Raw genomic sequence first — 18007 nt, 5'->3', positions numbered from 1 at the left:
AATGGCTTATAGGCATAGGTAGAGATGTTCAAGGTCACTCTTAAGTTCAGATGTCCAAACGAATACCATTTTTCACCTATCTGAATGACAGAGATCCAAAAGTTAGATAATAGGTAGCACTATCAATAGGAAAGGGTGCGGGGAAAGGAGTGCTCGAATCCACTGTTGGTCAGTGTGGAAACTGGTACACCCTATTTGGACCACAGCTTGGTGACATCTTTCAAAATTTTAAATGAATATACCTTTTGACTCAGCAATTCCAATTTGGGTATCTCTCCTTACAGATATGCAGGACTTGCAGATGTTGTCAAAGGTACTGTACAAGAATATTCCTTGCAACATTACTGGTAATAGTAAGAGACCAAAAACAACCTAATTGTTGGTCAAAAGAGGACTGGTTTATTGAATTATTATAATCATACAAGAGAATTCTGTGCCGCCATTAATAAGAACACTGATGGTCTATCTATGCTTAGAGGGTATAATTTCCTCTACTTTTAAGTGGAGAAAAGCAAGATTTAGCACAGTGTATATGATACATTTCTTGTATTTTTAAAAACAAGGGGAGAGATAGTTGTAGTGTAATAGATTTTACTTAACCCATTATATTCAAATTATTTCAATCTAATGAATATTTAAAATATCAGTTGGATACTTTATATTGCCTATTTTGGACTAAGTCTTTGAAATTAGCTGTATATTTTACACTTACAGCACAGCTCAATTTGGACTGGCCATGTTTCAAGTACTCAGGAACCATGTATGGCTCTTGGCTCATGCACTAAACAGAGTAGGTACAGAGAGCAAAGAACACTGGACTAGAAGTTCAGAGACCCAGGTGGCCCTGCAGCTTATTGCTGTGACAGTGTACAAGGAGTTTACTTTTTCATGGCCCTCATTTTCTTCAGATAGAATGTGAAGGATTAGACTAGAGCTGTAAAGTTCCTTCCAACTTTAAATTTTAGGGTTCAAATATATTTCATATTACTCGTCAAAGTCAAAAATGGAGCTGCACTTGCTTTCAGAGACACGATTTTCACCAGCACTCCTAAAATTCTGTGTTCCTAAGTGAAGCACACTTCATATCGTAGGGACTGTATTGTCAGCGCTAGAGTAAGGGTTTGTTTATTGGTTTGTTTAAGGGAAGAATGTTACTAAGCTACATACATTTATAAACCAGGTAGGAATTGGTCAGTTCTTCTAATAGAATTACGTCCAGTATGAGGCTTTGCTAAGAATTCTAATGGCACATGGAGAACTTCGAAAGAGTAAAAGAGGGAATCACATCAATAGTATCTAAAGAAAGAGTAAACGTTGAAGGAGAAAGAGTTGAGAGGGCAGAGTTTTTTAATACAGTTCTGTTTATAAACTTCATTCTTCCGAAGATAATAACCAGTAGTTCCCTTAGAACAGTAGAGAATGAGAATCACACAGACAGTGAATCTCAACCAAAGCTACACATTGGAATCACTTGGGGAACTTTTTAAAATCCTGATGCCCATTCTGTACCCCAGACTGGTGGTTCCCAAAGCATGGTCCTGGGACCACCAGCAGCAGTAGTATCTCCTGGGAGCTTGTTAGAGATGCACATTCTCAGGCACCCCCCCCCAAGACCGACTGAGTCAGAAACTCTGGGATGGCGCCCAGCAATCTGTTTGTAATGTTCCCCTAGTGATTCCACTCTGCAGCCAGAGTTGAGAATTCTAGAGCAAGCAGAATTCAGGGCAGGGATAGCAGGTGGGTTTCATTCTGAGTACCAGTTTTCATCCTATATCGCCTGTGGGGATGGAGTTGGAGATGGAATGCAGTCCACCTGCTTGGTATGGTATTTGCCATTCTTGATTTGGGTAATTTATTGGCTTTATAGAGGGTTGGATGTTGCAATTCACAAATAGAAGTCAAGAAGCATCCTATCCAGTTGAGAAAAAAAAGAGGAGAAAAGGGAAAAAACCCACGGGAACCACAAAAGCCATAGAGGCTACAAAAGGTTGGGACAGGAGGGAACAAGTATACTAAGTAAAATATTATAATTGAAGGAATTCCAGATAGATTCTAAAATATTTCATTTATAAATAAGGGTTTCTTAAAGAAGTTCAAGTGTCATGACGATTTTAGGCCCACTTTATGATCTGTCGTCAAGTCTATTTGATCAAAAAATACAGCTTGTTGAACCCTTTATCATTTGGCATTGAAGAATCCGTTTCCTCTTAACATTTGGGCTTTAGGTAGGAATGCACTTAATTTAGGTATGGTAAATTCAGAATGAACTAAGCCAGAAAATAAAATATATTTTCCAAGTATAAAGAGGTTGTCACTGACTGAGAAGGAGTTAACGTGTCACATTCTTTTGATTTTTACTTCTCAGGAGAAATCACAGTATCTGTAATTTCAGAGGCATATTCTGAAGAATGTTATATTGTGATCTCTCTAAGCTGAATCTTAGAAATCTATCTGGGAGTTTTCAGACCTGACAAAATAAGAATGGACCCATTATAGTGTCACGTTCATTTGATTTTTCAAAAGTCAGGAGGACTGTATATGCAGATCATTTGAGAGACTGCTTTTGCTCTGCCTTGTAATAAGCAGATGGAGGAAAGCAGGCTGGGCTGTGTTGAGAGTGCATCTGGTGCTTCTTGTTTTTCGCTATCTCGGCTGTATAACTTCTGTAAACCCTTTCTATGTATTTTTCTTTTCTCATTCCCAAACATTACATTTTACATGGGAAAGTCATTTTGATAATTTCCAAAAAGCTAGGCGTTACAGCAGAATTTGTGCCTCTTAGAAAAAACTGCTCCTTTACTATAAAGTAGAACCTGCCTTTCATACCTAAGTAAAACAGTTCTGATGTAACTTTCCTAATCGTCACATTTATTACAGAAAGGATGATAATACTATTTTCCAGACCATGTTTACAAAGAATATGATTTTGATTTCTGTATTAATTTCTGAGTACTGAGTTTCTGTTTTTAAATTGTTTTGTGAATTGGGCTCTCTGAGTATAAAGTGGCTTTCAGCACATGGGTGGTATTGTCAAACATCTTCCCCAGATAGCAAACACATGCATTTCAACAGCTTTTTGGATAGAACCACAGTTAACAATTTCTTTACAGGAAAAAATGTATTTTTTTATTATCATTATTTTCTCATCTTACGTTCTGGCATTTAAATTATGAAACTTCATCTCGCCTTGTAGACTTACCTTGTATTGCCAAGAGGAAAGAAGTGGCTTTTCTGCAAAGCTAAATAGTTTTTACTTTATTGTCTGCTGCTCAACAGCTGCTGATACCAGAAAAATGCCGTCTCATCATTGGGCCTGGGGTGTCCAAAAGAGGCAGGAAAAAAATGACTGTAGCTCCCTGTCTGCCCTGGCACTCTCCTCCTTTCTCTCCGTTTTCATTGCCGTGAAGAGCAGGAGAACAATATTCTGCAATTAAGGATTCCATTAAGTTGAAGAAAAGAGCAAATGGGGGATGTTTGTTCTCCAAGCTGAAAAAATTTGTCTGGGATGGGGGTGGATACTGGTAGTGGTATAGAGAGAGGTGGGTGGAGAGACGAAGTCAGGGCTGTTTGTTGAATATACTGTTAAGGACTGTTACCATCCTAATTAATCAAGTTAGAAATTACAGCTGTAGTCGGTTTCCCCCCAATTCTTGTTATCAATTTTCTTCTCTTTTGAGACAAAGCAAATATAAATTTTGTGTTCATTTGTCATTCGTTCTTTGACTTCAGCATCTCTGAAAATAACAATGTAGCACAAAAGCCCAGTATTTACCTAGTTGTAATGTGGGTTGCCATGGTGTTTTGCAAATTATTGCAATTATGTTCACCATGCGAGTCGCCCTTGGTAACTGGCGAAAAAACTGATAATCCTGTTTTGAACAAAAGGTCAAATTGCTGAATAGAAAGTCTTGATTAACTAAAAGATGTACAAAGTGGAATTATTTCCTACCATTCAGAAATAGTTCTTGATCGGGTTTGGGGGAGGGGGTGAGTAAGTACATCTGATTACTGAAGTACAAAGCATTGAAAGGATGTTGTCTTGAGCCTTTCATGTAGTCTTAATGGTGGCTTTTTTGTCAAATTTACCCATTTGCGGCATTGAAAGAGGCAGCTGCATTTAAGCTGGAGAGACGGTGCTTTTTCAAGAGTTCAGTGCATGGAAAGTTCTCAGCAGTATCTGCAGTTTACTAGTAGCCCCTGGTCTATTAAAACTGATGTGCCGCATTTGAGCCCATTGCTCTCAGTACTTGTGAACCCCTCTGCCTGATGATCTAATAAAGTGCTCTTACTGGACAATCTCTGATCAGCTACTTAAAAAGGAGCTTGGGGGAGGGGGTGGCAGGGAGAAGCCTCACAGGCAGTGAGACCTGGTGTATAGGCCAGAAGAGAGCCGCCAGGGGCTAAACCGAGAGGTCTGTCACGACGGTAATCTGTGCTGAGGTATTTGCCATGGGGTTGTGGGTTTTGTGCCCCAAATCCCTCTAAGCTGTGGTCACAGTGTTTTTTTTTTTTCTGGAAAGAAATCTTTATTTTATTCCAAGTTGAATAAGAAAAGATTAGACATGTCGTTTTGAAATTTGGAAATCCACTTTTGTGGATTTGCTTCTTTGGTGATGACATTCATAAAATACATGATCCTACATTTACGTAAAAGCAAAAGTTTCCCAGGTTACAGCCAAAGGTCAGATGGATTTCAACTCTTCCGAATCTGGCAGAGCGTTTGGGGGCGTATTTCGGAGGGGGGGTTCTCTTCTTTTTTTTTTTTTAATGGCCACCTGAAAAATCAATTCTCAAAACTTTTGAGAGTGTGTGAAAGTGGCATGAAAGCAAAGCAAACCTTAACAAGTTTGTGGGTTTACATTCTACATCACCTAGCAACCCCCTGGCTCAGCCAGATCTCTCGTCTACCCTTAGTTCTGTTTACAGACTATTCAGACGGTCCTTCGAAACCATGAAAGATATTCAGTTTCATTAGTACCATTCTCAAGGAGAAAATAATTAAAGTTAAATGAACAAACACTGCCTGGTGATGGTTTGAAGTCCATTCTGATTTTAAGATGCCCTTTGAGGCAACTGCATAGATAGTTCAGTTTGAACATTTGTTGTTCAGTACCCAAAGGTATATCACATTAAACCATGCCAATAAATAGCCTGGAAACAAACGAACAATAAAAATTACTTTTAGCTAGACTTGAGCAAAGAAAAGAAACTCTGCTAGTAATAAGTTTCTAGGCATGCCCTCCTGATTGAATTTTTTATTTGATCCCTACCCTGGACATCTAAGCTGATCCATTCGTACACTGAATAAAGACAGGGGAAGAGGCCTGAGGAACAAAGCACCTCTCTTTAAAACTGATTTATTACCTACCCTTGGAGGTCAAATCATATTCCATAGAAGTCTGTGTGCATTTTAGTGAGTCGCTTAATTTCATATAGGATTGTAATACTAATAATGCATGCCCTGCCACTTTCTATTTGGAAACTGCTTATGTGCTTAAATCGACCTACTCTTGAAATTTCTGAGAGTAAAAAAAAATTTTTAAGAAAATGTTTTTTATGTGCCTTTTTTTCCCATAAGCCCATTCTCTGAAAAATCATTTTGGAAACAACCAAACACATGTTAAAGCTCAAAATATTTTTCAGATGTGTTAGTAATTCACTTATATTGAACACTCTTGGCAAAACTGTCTCTTCCCCCACCCCCCATTTCATAACAGTTTTCTGATTAAAAAACAATATACACTTGTAGAAAATTTACAAAATACAGAAACAGAAGAAACTACCTAGAGATAACCACGGATGGCTTTTTAGAGTATTTCCTTCCAGTCTTTTTTTCCGTGTACATATTGATGAAAGTAAGCCTTGAGTTTTAACTTTTGAAGTTTATTTGTTAGTATGTGTACATACCTAAGGTGATGTTTTTTCAAGAGCGAGAAGTTGAGAGGCCGGAGCCATGTTGGAAGTAATGAACAATTTTTCTTAGAGGGCTCATCACTAAAATATTAATGTGAGCATCAGAGTAGCCATTTTTCCATCTCATTCCATTTGATTCTTTCTTTTTTCCTTGTTGAAAGGACTATATGCCTTAACTGACACATCCATTTATAACCATTCATGTTGGAAAGTCGGACATTCATCATGGTTGGAATATTACATCCCCAAGTCACTTGTAGCTTCACATAGGGGAAAAAAAGAGTCTTTCATGAAAAGATTTGTAATACAATAGAGATTAATGGAATGTGGAGAGGAAAATGCTTTCAGTTCCTTGTGTAAAGTGAAAGCAGGGCGGCTCAGAAATCTTGTATTCTTACTATTTGTATTTTGTTAGATCTCTATCATCCACAGTACATGGCTGGGTTGCATGAGCTCTTTGTGCTTTGTTGACAATTGACAGACAAAGCAAAATTATTCCTGAAGCAAGGTACTGTGTACTTAGTTGTGACCTATTATAGCCTAAGAATGTAACTTGCTTTTGAGTTGGATGAATAGGGAGAGTATTTTATAGAATAGACTTGAATATACTAGGAGAGATTTTAGCTGCCCATACAGAAAGATACATGTCCTCCATTGAACTTTTTTCCCCCAAAATGTAATTTTCCGTATAAAGTCATTTCAAGTATATTTTCCCTGGTTGCTTGTACGGAGACAATTTTAACTGTTCTAGTATTGTCCTACAGTGGTAAAATAAAATTGCTGGTAATTGTTGGCTTTCTCTGCTCACAGTATAGCAGAAGATGGCTTGCATGGGGCTCTTTAATGTACCTCAGGTACATCTTCTGATGCTCAGCTTCTGATTGCAAATTAAAATAACAAGGCTAGGGTATTGGATTTGATGTGAGGCAAAGCAGAACAACTTGCTAATTTATCCTGTAATATACAATTGCTGAGGTTGGAATTTTTCCACTTGTAGTGCTATTCTCTGTGTCTAAATGAGGACCACTGTTTGCATCTAACCTATCATAACAGTTTGGGAGTGCTCCATTATCTTTTCAGCAAACTGATGGCAGAGTCTGGTCCTTGCACAGATGATAAGATCAATAAGTTTCAAATAACTTGGATGAAATGACATGTGACTGTTCACTTAAAGAGATGTCTTACTTTAAAAATCAATTTTAATAATATTTAAAATTCTTACATTGACCGACGAGGCACTTTCCACTTGTTTTGTTTGATAATTTTGTTTAAAATATTTTTGTATTAACTTTGGTGAATAGCTAGTTTATGTGTGTATCTTTCCTGATTTGCTCTTTCGTCTCCTACCCTGGCACCTCTCTGAGACTTAATAATCACTCTTTGACATGCCAGCATGCTGCAGTATAGAAGATTTAACTTTAAAAGCAAAATTATGTTCCTGTTAAAACTTCCCCTGGAGATCTTAGGAAAATTTTCTCCCAGTTTTGGGTGCAAATGTGGGTCAGAAAGCAATTTGTTTTTTGATATTTCTGGAAATCCCAAATCACAACATGTCATTCTTCAAAAGCAGCTGTGGGCCCATACTGTGCACTGTCTATAAGAAGACCCGTTTTACACTGGGGATAATTCTGTGACAGAAAAATGTGACTGCACGGGAACCCCAGAACATTTATAAATGGTTTTGGGTGAAAAGACTGTCTGGTATTCTCAAAGTGCATATAGTTTGGGGAGAGGAGCAGTTAATGGCCATTATAGAAAAATAGTAATGATATGATGAACTCTGTAACAGCTTGCATGCTGGCAGACCTCGCCCTGTAACCCCGTCGCCGCACTCCTGGAGAGCCATTACAGTTTAAATCATACGTCACTGCAGTACTGTGTTGTGTTGTCTCTTGAAAATCTCTGTGAATCCCAAAATAAAGCACTTCTGCATAGTTGTACTATTTTGCAATCAAATTGAGAAGCAGCTCCACCTAATCTTACGGGTTATCCCTAAGTTCTCCATTTTGGGATAACACCAGGCAGAAACTGACCAGGCTCTTTCCTGGTTAGAATAGTGCATTTTGAATAATGCATTGTCAGCTGTAAGTACAGCACTGACATTCCCCAGTACCGGAGGCATATGGAGGATAATAACAGTATTTGACATTTACTGAACATTCGTGCGGGCTTTCTTATAACAACTCTAATAGGGTAAACATTATTACCTCCTGTTTTATAGACGAGGAAACTGAGGCTTAGAGAGAGGTTTGTCAACTTTATACAAAATTACCTATTAATAAATGGGAGGGGAGAGACCACACTCAAGTGCATAACCTTTTCATAACCTCAGCTCGGTTTTCTTGGTTGAGTGTGAATGCTTGTGCTTGCTCTTGGGTGGGACACTACCAGATCCAAAGCGGGTCATTCCCTGAGGGCCTGACCATCCAGTTAGGGAGGTAAAATAAGATGGTTCCAGGAGAGTGCAAAGCAGAGTGTGCTCAGTGGCAGCTGGGCTAGAGGGAGAAGTTCCTGAGGGCTGGGAAAATTTTACGGGCGAGGAATAGAAGTGATGCTCAAGGAATGGGCATTTTAGGCAGAGGTTATACAGCATGAGCAGAGACAAGGAGTTGGCAATAGGCAAAAGTGGTGAGGACAGTGAGAAAACCAACGCTGTGGGGCGAAGAGCTGGCGTAAGAGAATGGTGAGAAAGGAGGAATGGGACCAAAGCATGTGTTCTTATCCTCTCTGGAAGGTATACCACTGGGGGATGGGAGTGGAGAGGCCTTGGGAAGCTACACTTGGCAAGTCTGTGCATTGGATGTGGGAGAGCATGGAGTCAGGGAAACCAGGCATGAGCTATCACAGTAGTTCAGTTTTGAGGTCTGGGCTTGAGTGAGGTTGGTGATAATGGGACTATAAGGCCAGCAGACAGATTTGGTAATTGATTGGAAATGGGAGAAAGACCCATCATATATTTGATTCAAGAGTATGAAAACTACTGTGAAGTTTTTTTCTCCTGTGAATTTTAGACCCTTTCCTTATTTTCCACAAATCTGCTCCTGTGCGTTTTTATTTTATTGCTTCTATTTTATTCATTTTCTTCAAAACATATTTTTGAATGCTTCCTGTGCACCACGTTTCCGGGTGTGGGTGATTTCTGTGTGTGCATCCTTCTAAAAATACAGATGTACACAAATGAATAGCAGTTTGTGTTTAAGGTGCAGCTACCAAGAACCACCTCAGTTACAAGTGGAAATCGATCCCTTTTTAGCATGGGCAGACAGAAACCATTTTCATTGAGGCCTCAGAAATATAATTTAGCAATCAGAACCAATCAGCATTTGACACAATTTCATACACAGTGAGTTCAAGGAATTAGTGATGCTGAGACTAAAGCAACAGGTGATAGAGTTTTGCATGTTTTGGTAAAGGTTTGTTTTGCTATTGGACAGGCCAGCGTCACCTCTTTTGAACCCTCTACTTATAAACATGGTTAAAGTAGCCATCGGAAAACTTAATGACCGTATTACTCTTGGTTATGACAATTTGGCATTTACATGTGGTATTGCATAATAAAATGACATATTTGGATGGCAGACATCCTTAGAGTGGTTCTGGGGTTTTTTATTAAAAGCCGAACATTTTTATAGGTTGGACTTCCAAAGAACTACACATTATTAAATTTTTTTTCCTTCAACTGACTTGGCAGTGTACCTTTGGGTGGCATGTTATTTCCCAAATGGGAAATGAAAATAAGTTTAATTTTGTCCTTGTGAGTGATAATTCAAAGGGAATTTATACAACGTTAGTATTTTCTTTTGCTTTGTTTTTATCACCCATGAGAGGCAAAATGCACTGTGAGATCTTGTAACGTAAGATTTGCGCCATCATGGAATATTTTCAAAGACCTGGCATATTTATTTTTAACAGCTCAAATGTTCCTTGAAAGGTATATTTAGCACAGTCAGTCAATATTTGCTGGGGGAACAAAGGGTTAACCAAATGTACTTGACAAAACTGAATGGAAGCAAAGCATATATTGAATATGATTAGGGCCTCTTTCCCCGATAGAAGAGTTTTATTTAAAATGCGCCAAGACCAGAAGCTTAATTATCAAAATAAAACAAGAGGCATAAAGAGTTACAGGCTTCTAATATTTTTTTCAGCCCCAGTTCCCTTCACACAGTTATCAGCATGTTTAATTTCCATGCATAATAGCACTAGTTATTGTTGTCATTTGTAAAGGGAGATTAACAGATAGTAAGTACAAACAAACCCAAATAAGTACTGAATAGAGAGGTGACAAAGAAGAAAAGACCTCTTTAATGTTAATTATAACTGGTAGGAAGTCTAGACAAATTATATTATCTGTTTTCTATATGATTTGAAAGGACATTTAGTTAGTAACTCTGTCAGAGATAGAGTTGGGTGTTTGCTTTAGAAACAGGTGAGGTGACAATTTAGCATCTCCCTGGTTGGCAGCTCACCTGGTGAGTCATGAAGTTGTGGTAAATTGATGGAATCAAGTTTCAAAAACATCTGAAAAGAACTGTAGCTTTTGAACATTATATTTTAAAAATTAAAAAATAATTTTAACTTCTGGGTTGTATTCTGGTACTTAATACTTTATTGTCTCAAAACATGGTAATTGACCTATATGATTGCTTTTTAAAATTTTTTGTTAAGAATTGAATGAATTACAGCTATGGTTGTGAATATTAACTGATAGATATTCACAAGTGTGTAAAGCCTCAGGTAGCAAATAGTGTCACAAACCCAAATGAATGATGAACGGGTGGTTCAGTCCTGCATTTTTCATACATGGTTTCCTTGAATGCTAGTGTTTCCTTTATTAATATGCCTAAATTGATACTTCAAGAAAAAACTAGTCTCATGTTTAGTTTTATAGGCTACATTTAAAATGTATTACCTGGGGCTTCCCTGGTGGTGCAGTGGTTGAGGGTCCACCTGCCGATGCAGGGGACACGGGTTCGTGCCCCGGTCCGGGAAGATCCCACGTGCCGCGGAGCGGCTGGGCTCGTGAGCCATGGCCGCTGAGCCTGCGCGTCCGGAGCCTGTGCTCCGCAACGGGAGAGGCCACAACAGTGAGAGGCCTGCGTACCGCAAAAAAAAAAAAAAAAGAAAGAAAGAAAATGTATTACCAGCTGCTGCTGTCAGCCCCACAATCCCTCTGTCTCCCCCATACCTAGAACAGGCTAAAGCAAAGTATCTTGTGTCTTTAATTCTGAGGAACCATCGATTGTGAGCTGCACTCTTAACAGCTTTTTTGGAGGAAACATAAATACATGTCATTTGTAAAGGTGTCTGAGTTTCAGAAACATTAAAATGTGAATAAAACCGTGTCCTCAAATCAAGAAAATGTGGTAATAGGCCCTAGGAATTGGAACAAACAGTTGCCTATGACTCAGAACCACTGATTCTCTTTTCTAGTTCAGGGTCTTTTGGTATGGTAGTAGTTATATGTCTCAGATAGGTAGAACCTGTGTGAATCCCTCCCTTCTCTGTGCTGTTTTAGTTGGTACCATACAACTTGGTTCTTAAAGCCAGCCCATAGTGAATTGCTTTTAGGCTTTGTGTAAAGCTTTTAGACCTTGCTTTCCTATTTAGATTGTAATTTCCTGTAAACCCATCAGTTTACATTCTGCATGTAATCATACGAGTTTTTATTTGGAGGTTTTGATGTATTCGGTGGGGTTGGGGATTTCTTTTAAGTAAAGAAAATAATGTCTCATGTGATTTTTTTTTTAACTTTATGAGTTTCCTAACTTTTATGTTTGGGGCATAGATCAAGTTAACACGTCAGGAAAGAAGGGTAGAGAGCTATTTCAGAATCTCTAAGGAAGGTTTGAATGAAATGAGTCTACCTTGATCACAATGAGTCTACCTTGATCACGATAGGGTTTTTATTTGTATTAGTTGATGGCGGTGATAGGACTGAAGCATCCTTTGTCTCTCCAGGGCTGGTTGATTTGTGAGGAGCCAACATGTCGGAATCGAACTCGGCACCTTCCCCTTCAGTTCTCCCGAAATGGACCTCTTTGCCAAGTCTGCATGAAAGCTACACTTCGACCAGAGGTGACGGTCATATCATGCTCAAAAAGTGTGTGTGTGTGTCTGTGTGTGTCTGTGTGTGTTGGGGGGAGCTTGCTCCTCCCTTAGCTCTGGGAAGTCGATGTTTGGTATATGCCCTGTGGTGACACCCTGCACACGTGTATTTAAGAAAATATCCAGACTTCAAAAAGATACATGCTTTATTTTTCACATCATGAACAGTATATATTTATATCTAAAAGAGAAGCTGACTAGTTCCCATATGGGTTACTCATATCTTTGGTTGCCACTTCTTAATTACAGAGTATAGAGAACTTTCCTTTGTAGAAACCGCTGTTACCTGTGGACTAGATCAGAACCCCTTTTGTAGGGGCCAGAAAACCTCCCAAACCTATACCATAAAGGGCTTATTTGATTTGTATGGGATTCCATTGTTTCTAAGTAGCAGCACAGAGGAGTAGTTCTCAAGCGTTTTCTCGTCCTTAGTACATACACCTGAGGGTTAAGGCAGTCTCTCATTGGTGACTCCCATCTGGGGAGCACATAGTCTGGAAGCACCTTACTGGTAATTAAGATGCCTCCCCTCTGAGCATCATGGACCCAAGCAACATTTCCCAAACTGTGTGGAGAGGAATGTTTGAAGGTCTTCCAGGCAAAGAGGGTTTTGTTATCAAGTACTTCTAGCCAACTCTGGGCTAGCCAAGGTTAAACAGGACTTATTGTAGATTGCCCTAGAACCTGTAAAATGATAATGTGAAGTCTGCCTCACCCATACAGGACTGTAATATGCCCCACTTTCCAAATTTATCTGGTCCAAGGATTTGTAAGGATCTGGGTGAGAAGAGAGTAAGAATAGGGAACTTGTTATTTACTTATTTTTAACTCATAGGCCAGTTTTACAACCAGATTTTATCTTCAGATCTTTTCACTGAAAAGGGTTGATATACAGGCTAGTTTTAGAAAAATATTTTAAAGTTCTCATGGGTTTTTAATTTTAAGATAATATATCATTTCACAAAATTTAACAAGAAGTCAAGAACTACAAAGGGCTACCACCATTGTTGTGTATACCCTTGTTCTTTTGCATATCCATATGTATTTTTTATGTGGTTTCAGTCATAATGAAGATACGCTTTTGTATCATGTTTGTCTTTTTCAGAGCATCTGTCTCTGTTGCTAGTTAATTTTCAGTACCAAAACTTTTAAACACAAATTTCACCATTCCTCTCATTGGACATTTTAGGCAATTTCACTATCCCTTTACTAGAAAATTGTGATGAATGTTTTCCTGCTTAAATTATTTATTATTTGAAATATTTCTTATCGACAGTACAGATCTAAGTGCATAAATACAATGTGGACATGATTCATGTTGCCACATTACTTTCTTAATGGATTATCTCAACTTAAGTACCAGTTTTACCACTGCCTTTGCAGCATTTGGGCATTATCATTAATTTATTTTTAACTAATTTGATAGGTATAAAATGTTCCTTGCCTTATTTAGTATATCTTTGATAATTAGCAAAGTAGAGTGTAGATTTTTTTAAAAATATGGAACACGTAAGAGAGAATTAGCTGTTATAGCAAATTCTTTTTACGTCAGTCTCATCCTAAGATTTGCATCAGCAGGTGCGAAAAGAAAGCAAAAGTATATATATTTAGTGTGACTCATCAATCCAGTTGTAGACTCCAGGGGAATCACCTTGCTTCATGAACCAATGCTGCCTTTGAGACTTTTTAAGCGTCTAGCTCATCAAGTCAAGTTCAGTGAAAACTGAATTACTTCTTAGAAAGTCAGCCGGTCTTAGGATTCCATTCCTGGTGAGAGAAAGTGAAAGGGAAGTGTACAGCTAGTAGATCGGTAACTTTCCAGTAAATGCTGATGATGTTACTGGTAGTGCCTTAATACATCAGGTTATCTTTTATTATTTATGACCCTTTTTTAAATGAGTGAACGAACACATGCATTTTGAAGTATTTTTTCCCTTCATTTTCTTGTCTTCAAGATGGGAGCATGTTAGGCAGGCATTTACCAAGGTTATCAACTACTCTTCCCAGGGAAAAGCTTTCCTAGCTTAGCTGCTCAGGCCATGTTGCTGCTCAGAACATGACCGTCTGGAATAACTGGAGGTTCAGAGCATCCTGGTTGGTGATACTGCTCTTCGCCATTCCTCACAGGGACCTTGACAGTGGGACTCAGCCCACTCTTCTGCAGTCCATTTTCAGTTGCTAGTGATGAGTGGGGAATCTCTTAATTCTATTTACGATGTTCCTGGGCTTTCCTAGTAGGAGGAAAAAGCTGCATCTTTTTAGAGATAGTCCCAAGGTAGCTCCAAAATCAGTAGTGTGATGGACAGCATCATTGTAATTACCACAGGGTTTTCCATAGGGTCTATTTTGCAGGATTATGCTTAACTGGGTGTTAAGTTCTGGGTTGCTGTGTCTCAGTCATACGTTACTTTCATTTAATAATAGTTTATTAAACACCTACTATATCCTAGGCACTTTGCTAGGGACTAGGGACATAGCAACGAACAGGACATTTCCTTATTTGTAAAAATAGTTTAGCATTACATGGATTATATAAAATTGATGTCTGTGGGCAAAAATAGGCATTTGTGAATATCCATATGGACAAAATCACCAGACTTTCCTAATGCTTGACTAGTGGGGACTTTAAATATGTTGTCAAGTTTGATGGTAAAGTACTTGCCTCTTACTGTGCCAGTCTCATCCTCACATGATAAATCTCTCATTTAGTCCTGCATTGCAATTGGCTTGAGTACTTTACAGAATTGACTTGGGGTATGAGAGTTGGCTCTTCTTCTGGCTCCTCGTGCCAGTGTTACAAGAAAGAAAGCTGGGACGGTTTTGTTCTCAGGGTTTTAGACATGTCTCTCTTCTCAGATACCTTTATTTTTTTTTTTGGCGGTACGTGGGCTTCTCACTGCTGTGGCCTCTCCCGTTGCAGAGCACAGGCTCCGGAAGCGCAGGCTCAGCAGCCATGGCTCACGGGCCCAGCCGCTCCGCGGCATGTGGGATCTTCCTGGACCGGGGCACGAACCCGCATCCCCTGCATCGGCAGGCGGGCTCTCAACCACTGCACCACCAGGGAAGCCCTCAGATACCTTTAAAAAAAAAATCAGTTAAGTTTTTTCAGGTTCACGGCAATTTAACAGTATACAAATTGCTGATTATTAGGAATATACTGTCTGGCATCCTCTGCACATAGGAAGTACAGATAAATACAGGAATGAAAACTCCAATATGTGTGTAAGTTCCTAAGTGAATAGAACCCTTTTTCACACTGATGATAGAGACAAGACTTATCCAAGTTAGAGAATAATTATTTTAATATATATTTATTTTAAGGATGTGGTTTTTTACTTCTTAAGGTGGCCAAGTCTGTATGGCTGTGAGCTGAACCCCCAGGGGATCCTGTATTACATAATTCACCAAAAATAAAGCGTTAGTTTGTTTTGGTTTTTCCTTAATGGAACTAAGATTTCAAACCAAGTTAAACTTTTCCTCACTAACATTGCCATACTTGAATCCATACTTGATAAGAAAACATTTACTTGTGGCGCTGTCGGGGGCAGGAGCACTGTGGCAGAGTTTAGTTTGTTCGACAAAATCTCTTGAAGACCCCTCATGAGGAAAGCACTGAAATGACTTCCAGTCCTACTGTGGGACACCCCTAGTGTTTCTCACATTATCCTCAGTTGTAAAATTGTTAAAATCTTTTGTAACGGAACATCGGTACCATATAGGACTCTGGCCTTCAAGGGAGAAGGGAAATACTGAACTTGTGATCACTGTATGTTACAATTTCAAAATGGCTGTGGCTGACGGATTATTGATTCAAAAAGTAGGTTAGAGACAGTGCAGATGTTGCCAGGCTACGTGGGACAGTGTCTTGTTTCTGCCTAAGTTGAAAACATGAAGATAGTTGTGGTCTCTTAAGGCAGTAATCATAAGCTGTATAGGAAGAGAACCTTGGGACTATGATGGAAAGTCTTAAACATCTGTATATAGTCATGGGTTACCCTCCAGTAGATGACGGGTTTTTACCACGAAGGGCCTTTTGGAGTTCTCTGCTCTGATTTTCCTGTGCTTGTTTTCTGATGCAGAGTTTGCTAGATTCTACATGCAGATTTGCTTACCCTGAGCAGATGCTAGCCTTCCTTTTCAATATACTTTTTTTCATTTTTTAAAAAAGTATCGAGGTGAGGGCTTCCCTGGTGGCGCAGTGGTTGAGAGTCTGCCTGCCGATGCAGGGGACACGGATTCGTGCCCTGGTCTGGGAGGATCCCACATGCCGTGGAGCGGCTAGGCCTGTGAGCCATGGCCAGTGAGCCTGCACATCCGGAGCCTGTGCTCCACAATGGGAGTGGCCACAACAGTGAGAGGCCCGCATACCGCAAAAAAAAAAAAAAAAAAAAAAAGTATCGAGGTGAAATTCACACAACAAAATTAACCATCTTAAAGTGAATAATGCAGTGGCACTTAGTATTGCTACATTCACAGTGTTGTGTGATCACTACCTCTATCTAGTTCCAAAACATTTTCATTTTCCCAAAAGAAAACCCTGTACCTATTAAGCAGTCACGCCCCATTCCTCCCCTTCTTTCAGCCCCTGGAAACCACTAATCTGTCTGTCTCTATGGATTTACCTAGATTGGATATTTTATATAAATGGAACCATACAGTGTGTGACATTGTGTGTCTGGCTTTGTTTCTAGGTTCATCCATGTTGTAACCTGTGGCAGTGCTTCATTCCTTTTTATGGCCAAATAATAGTCCGTTGAATAGATATACCACAATGTATTCATCCATTTATCCGTTGATGGACACTTGGGTTGCTTCATTCAACATACTTTTAAAGTTTATTTTATTTTCATTAGCTAGATAGGTCTTACGTTTGGCCTAAATTTGTGTCCTGTGCCTCCCTTGTTGGTCCTAGTTCAGTTGAATGGTACTACACAAAGCTAGACTGATCCTTCCTCTGTTCTTGCCTTCAGTAAGCACCTACTCTCTGCCTGTTTTCTGAGAACCTTTTAGGTATTTGAAGGTAGCTGTCTTCCTAAGCTTTCCCCTGCTAGGCCAAGTATTCCTAGGTCTTCAATCATTTCTTTAGTGCTTTGCTTTCAGAAAAGTTGCATGCAGCACTTGGTGAGCTCTCACTAGCACTAGTATGGAGCAGAATAAACCTGCCACTGCCAACTTTTCTAGGTAGTAACATTTCTTTGAAGTCTTTTTAGGGTTGCATTAACTTTCTTGGTATCCATATTCACAGCATTGATTCATTTTGAGTGTTTCATATGCTCAAACAGATAATAATTTCTTGACACATACAATTGCTAAGCCATGCCTTATCAGGTTTTCTGAGACCCAAGTGCTTTATTTTTACCTAATGTAAGACTCTGTTAGTACTATATTAGTTTCCTAGGGCTGCTGTAATGAAGTACCTCAAACTGAGTGGCTTAAAACAACAGAAATTTCCTGTTTCATGGTTCTGGAAGCTAGCTAGAAGTCTGATATACAGGCACCGTAGGGAACTCTCCCTCTGAAACCTGTAGGGGAAAATCATTCGTTGCCTCTTCTAGCTTCTGGTAATCCCTGGCGTTTTTTTGCCTGTAAATACGTCACTGCAGTCTCTGCTACCACAGTCACGTGGCCTCCTCCCAGTGTGTCTCTGTTCTTCTTATAAGGACACCAGTCATACTGGATTAGGGCCCACTGTAATCCAGTATGACCTCACCTTAACTTGATTTTCTCTGCCAAGACCTTATTTCCAAATAAGGCCACATTCACAGGTGCTGGGGGTGAGGACCTCAACATATCTTTTTAGGGACATAATTCAACTCATAACAGATAAGAAATGTACTGAGCTGAGGAAAATGGAGACCAAAAGTAACAGTGGCTTAAACAGAATAGACATTTAATTCACTACCTAAGAAACATGAATTTTTTTATCGTGTGACAGAAAGCCAGGTGTGGATTGCTATAGATATGGCTCAACAGTGTCATCAGCAGT

General features: G+C 39.2%; 1 protein-coding gene across 2 annotated transcripts in view; it reads left to right on the top strand.

The window, feature by feature from the left end:
• The window catches only part of POLA1 (DNA polymerase alpha 1, catalytic subunit), a 300188-nt gene that overhangs the window by 184535 nt on the left and 97646 nt on the right, over positions 1-18007 (top strand). For both annotated transcript variants that reach the window (XM_060087247.1, XM_060087248.1), the window contains exon 35: positions 11875-11991. In XM_060087247.1, coding sequence (XP_059943230.1) covers positions 11875-11991 — 117 coding nt within the window. The remainder of the gene's footprint in view (positions 1-11874; positions 11992-18007) is intronic.

The sequence above is a fragment of the Mesoplodon densirostris genome, chromosome X, assembly GCF_025265405.1.
Source record: "Mesoplodon densirostris isolate mMesDen1 chromosome X, mMesDen1 primary haplotype, whole genome shotgun sequence".
In the NCBI taxonomy this organism is placed as follows: domain Eukaryota; kingdom Metazoa; phylum Chordata; class Mammalia; order Artiodactyla; family Ziphiidae; genus Mesoplodon; species Mesoplodon densirostris.
Note: the sequence above shows the minus strand (reverse complement) of the source record. Positions and strands in the feature narration are given on the sequence as shown.